Source organism: Miscanthus floridulus, chromosome 11, assembly GCF_019320115.1.
Source record: "Miscanthus floridulus cultivar M001 chromosome 11, ASM1932011v1, whole genome shotgun sequence".
Lineage (NCBI taxonomy): Eukaryota > Viridiplantae > Streptophyta > Magnoliopsida > Poales > Poaceae > Miscanthus > Miscanthus floridulus.
This window is the reverse complement of record NC_089590.1, coordinates 71,824,382-71,828,861: the sequence shown is the minus strand read 5'-3', so window position 1 is coordinate 71,828,861 and position 4,480 is coordinate 71,824,382. Positions and strand designations below refer to the sequence as shown.

Here is a 4,480-nt window from a genome sequence, read left to right as displayed (position 1 = left end):
TTCGCCCATCTTAATAGTACGGCTATCAAACCTAAATGTGATCACACTCTCTAAGTGTCTTGATCACCAAAATAAAATAGCTCCTACAAATTATATATTTGCCTTGAGCTTTTGTTTTTCTCTTTTTTCTTTCCAAGTCCAAGCACTTGATCATTACCATGGTATCATCTTCATCATGCTATGATCTTTATTTGCTTCACGACTTGGAGTGTGCTACCTATCTTATGATCACTTGATAAACTAGGTTAGTACTTAGGGTTTCATCAATTCACCAAAACTAAACTAGAGCTTTTAGGGGCCCACGTCGGCCCGAGCATCACCAGCATCGAGAAAGAGGGGAAAAGGGTGGCGAATGCCCAGCTGGCACTGGAGGAGGAAGAGATCAATGTGAGGCAACAGAAAAGCGAGGAGGGAGATGCAACATCCGATCTACTTTTGAAACATCCAGTTGATACGCTTGCAACATATGTCTAAAGGCAGATGAAACACTTGAAACATGCATATGAAACACTTGCTGCAACACCGGATCTATTTGTGAAACATCCAGATAAAACACTTGCAACATGCATATGAAAACCGCTTAAACACTTAGAACATACATCTGAAACACTTGTAAAAACATATGCAACATACAGATGAAACACTTGCAAACATAGTCTTGAAAAACAGATGAAACATTTGTAACATACACTTAAATCATGCAAGTATAGCCATTGCAACATCTCGATCTACTTTTACAACATCAAGATGAAACAATTGCAACATCTAGATTAAACATCTGAAACACTTAAAACATACGCTTGCAACATGGGCTTTAAACGCAATGTCATCTTGTTGCTTGGATGAATAGAGGTTTGTCGTTGTGGAGCTCGATGGCGGCGCATGGAGCTCGTCGTGTGGCAGCGGCGCGGGCAACTCGCCAACAGGACGGTTTCACACGAAGCTCACCCCCCTCACCAGCTCACCAGATTGGGGCAGTGGAGTGCGTCCACGACAAGCACAACCATGCGCGAGCAGGCAGCGCGGTGGAGGCGGACAAGAGAGGGCGCGGTGGAGGATTTTATTTTTCGGTAGAGTGCGGACAAGAGAGAGCGAAGACACAGTAACAAGTGTGGAAGACAGCGTCCGTCTGCACGGACGTTCGTGTGAAGTCATTATCGTTCTCGTTGGGGTGGGCTGTATCCCACAGGTCGGATAGGTATCAGGTCACATACTCAATATTCCGTTTGCTAAAAAAATCTCAATAATCTGAAAATTAAATAAAAATCGGATACTCGCATGATATGTAGCCGTATCAGCAGCGCATCCTATCCGTGTTACATATGGCCAGTGGCTCCAGCTCCACCACGCGGGAGCAATCCATGACTGTCGCTACTCATTTGTAATCACAACAGGTCAACAGCGCTCTCCTAAAATCTCCACTGACAAGCCGGCCCCTGTCTCCACCGCGCACAACACAATCCCACTAGTCATGGACACAGAGCCACGCACGGAAAAAAGGACACCAAGTCTCCAACGAACCCTGCCTGACACGGAGGGCCCACCCAACCACGCCCACAAATTGGAAGTCTCTCTCCTCTGTTGCTCATGCTCTCCTCTCGTCGCCAGTCTGCACCTTGGCACCTTCCCCACGACCCACCACCACGAGTTCCACGGCCAAGTGGCCAACCAATCCCTCTTTCTCTCTCTCTTCTCCGCGTCTTTAAATCCGAGACTGTTTTTGTTTTTGTCCGCGTCCTCCTCCGCTCTCAACCGGAGACGCCTCGCTGTCCCGGCCGCCAACACCCCCCTGCTCGCCGTTGCAGCAGCCGCGCAGCCGATGGATCGTGATCGCGAAGAAGGTAAAGCAGCGCCAGCGCGGACCTCGCCGAATTTGGGAGCGATTCTGGCTAACCTGGTTGCCATTGGTGTGCAGTGACCGAGTTCCTGGGGCAGGTGTCCCTCCTCCAGTGCCTCCCGGGTTCCTCCATCCGCAGAATCGCCGAGGCCGTCCAGGTCAGGAACTACGGTACGTACCTGGCGCTGCTACTGTGCGTTAGCCGGCTGGATCGATTGGCCGTTTGATCGGTTTCCTGGCTTACTCTGTTTGTCTACGGAAGTACGGTATGCGTGTCAGTTTGTGCTTTCGGAAATCGACGTGCTCTCGATCGGAGTGAGTACGTGACTTTCTGCTAAGCTCACAGATTTTTTGTGAGCTTGCGAGTGTTTATTGTTAGTCTACGAGATTGCAACAAAACTCAGGTTTCAGATGTAAGCAAATGCGAACATAGCTCTGCGAGAAACAGGGTGGTGGTCTTTCAGTCAAAGCTCTAACCAGTAGTCCGTAATGAGTTGATTATGTTTAAGTTTCGTCTTAATTGTTTGACCCTTGGTGCTTGCTTAATGTGATCCCATTATATAAGGCTCTACTGGTTAAATAAGATTTTATTTTTCTGTCATTGAATGTGATGTGGCGTCAAGATGAATGAATCATATTTGGCTCTGATACTGGTACTTTGCAGAGCCTGGTGACTATGTCGCTCGCGAAGGTGAACCTGTTGATGGCCTTTACATCATATTGGATGGTCAGGTAAAATTCATGCAAATTCTTACTTTTGTTGGTTCGATGCATACATGTACAACTTAGATGGCTGAGCTAAAGATGTATATGCACTGAACGTTTATTGTGGCGTACCTTTGCACCTCATGGTTACCACCCATCTTCTGAGCTGACGCTTCATTGAATACGCACTGGCAAATAAATGTTAACAAAAAAAAAACTTCTATACTTCACTTCCACCCATCTTTGTCATTGATGATTGTTTGACTGGTGCGCAGAACGCTGTAGTACCACTGAAAAATACCCCAACATGGAGATATAACATCAGTAATTGCGTACTCATTTGAAACAGGTGGACCATATAATTTAGCCTGGCTGTTCTTTCTAATTGATTCCTAGTAGACTGCAAAAGAACAACTTTTATAACAATGGTTGTTTGCTTTGTTCTTTGGTTGAAAGACTTAGACTTCACTGAGTGAAGAACAGTAACAACGATCTTATGTTCCTGATCTTCCATAGCTTTTCCTGCCCTAACTGTATTACATTATTAATTTGTCATGCTGCTGGTTTCGTACCTTTAACTCGTTATTTTGCTTTAATATGTGTTAGTATCAACAAGAAAATATGCTAGAATTACATGTGCCTTTGATATTTACCATAGTGGGAGTGGGGGCAGAGGCGATTCTATTTTAGCAGTAATACTTTCTGCAACTTGAATGACATACTCACCTCATTATCCTGAAGGCTGAAGTTTCTGCACCTGCGAATGCAGAAGAAGCAAACCGTCCAGACTATGTGTTAAATAAGTACGACTACTTTGGTTATGGTAAGACATTTGCTGTCATGATAATTTGTTTTAATTCTGTTCAAACTCATTCTGCATGAAAAAGATATAAAACAGTGATGTCTTATGTGATTTCAGTTCTTTAATTACTGATGCTTTGCATTATTTTGTAGGAACTAATAGTTCTGTTCATCAAGGAACTGTTGTTGCACTATCAAAGGTGCTTATTTCAAACAGTCCCACTTTTAACTTATCATTTCTTTAGCTGTAGGATTCTCTTTTCTTAGTGAACACTTGGTTTATGGCTTTTCCAAATGTGTATAACCATCTCTTGCTTATTGTTGACCATTCTATTGCAGCTGACCTGTTTCATATTGCCCAATAAATATGGACATTTGTTACAACCAAAAACAATTTGGAATGCGGAGGAAACACCTGAACATTCTTTGCTGGAACAAATTTTGCACTTAGAACCACTAGAGGTAAGTATAATGTAAGACAGTATCTATGATGTTTTATTCCATTGTGCAACAAATGGATTTAAGGCTGGCAGTGGAATCATACCGTTCCCATATGAAGACTAACCTTGTGCTTTTAACTCACCATATACTTTGATTTACATCGCTTAAAATAAACAAATATGAGAGCAGGGATGGCTTTCAGAGATTTGCATGGTTGTATCTTCTTGATTTAATGCTAAAAGGACAAACATGGTAAATATACTGTAATATTTTTGTATTGAATTCCCTTGTCTTGCTCACCGCAATTCTTGTCTGTCTTTTTAGGTCGATATTTTCCGTGGGTTTACTTTGCCAGAAGCTCCAACTTTTAGGCGAGTTTTTGGAGGACAATTCATTGGACAGGCACTTTCCAACCACCCTCGCTTACTTTCTAGATCTGATAACTATATGTATTTGACCACTTCCTTTTACTACTGAATTCTAACTCATCATTTACTTTCAAGTACAAATTTTTGAATTACTGAGTCAATAGCTAAAAAGAAACTTTTTTAGACATGCTTCCTCTACTCCCATAAGCGCGCGGGTTGGATTTAAGAGCATCTCATGAAACCAATTATTCAGGAACAAATATACAAATTATATTTCAAATTCTAGTCCTTGTCAGCTTCCTTCAGACATTCCATTATGCCTTATTGT

At 42.8% G+C, this 4,480-nt stretch overlaps 1 protein-coding gene across 1 annotated transcript; it reads left to right on the top strand.

Moving 5' to 3' along the window:
* Window positions 1-1,608: 1,608 nt before the first annotated feature.
* Window positions 1,609-4,269, top strand: LOC136493762 (acyl-CoA hydrolase 2-like). The gene is made up of 7 exons (XM_066489912.1): window positions 1,609-1,841; window positions 1,916-2,008; window positions 2,502-2,569; window positions 3,284-3,365; window positions 3,497-3,543; window positions 3,683-3,805; window positions 4,109-4,269. Exons 1-7 carry the CDS (start codon window positions 1,820-1,822, stop codon window positions 4,259-4,261), a joined length of 588 nt encoding a protein of 195 aa, XP_066346009.1. The 5' UTR covers window positions 1,609-1,819; the 3' UTR covers window positions 4,262-4,269.
* Window positions 4,270-4,480: the final 211 nt, after the last annotated feature.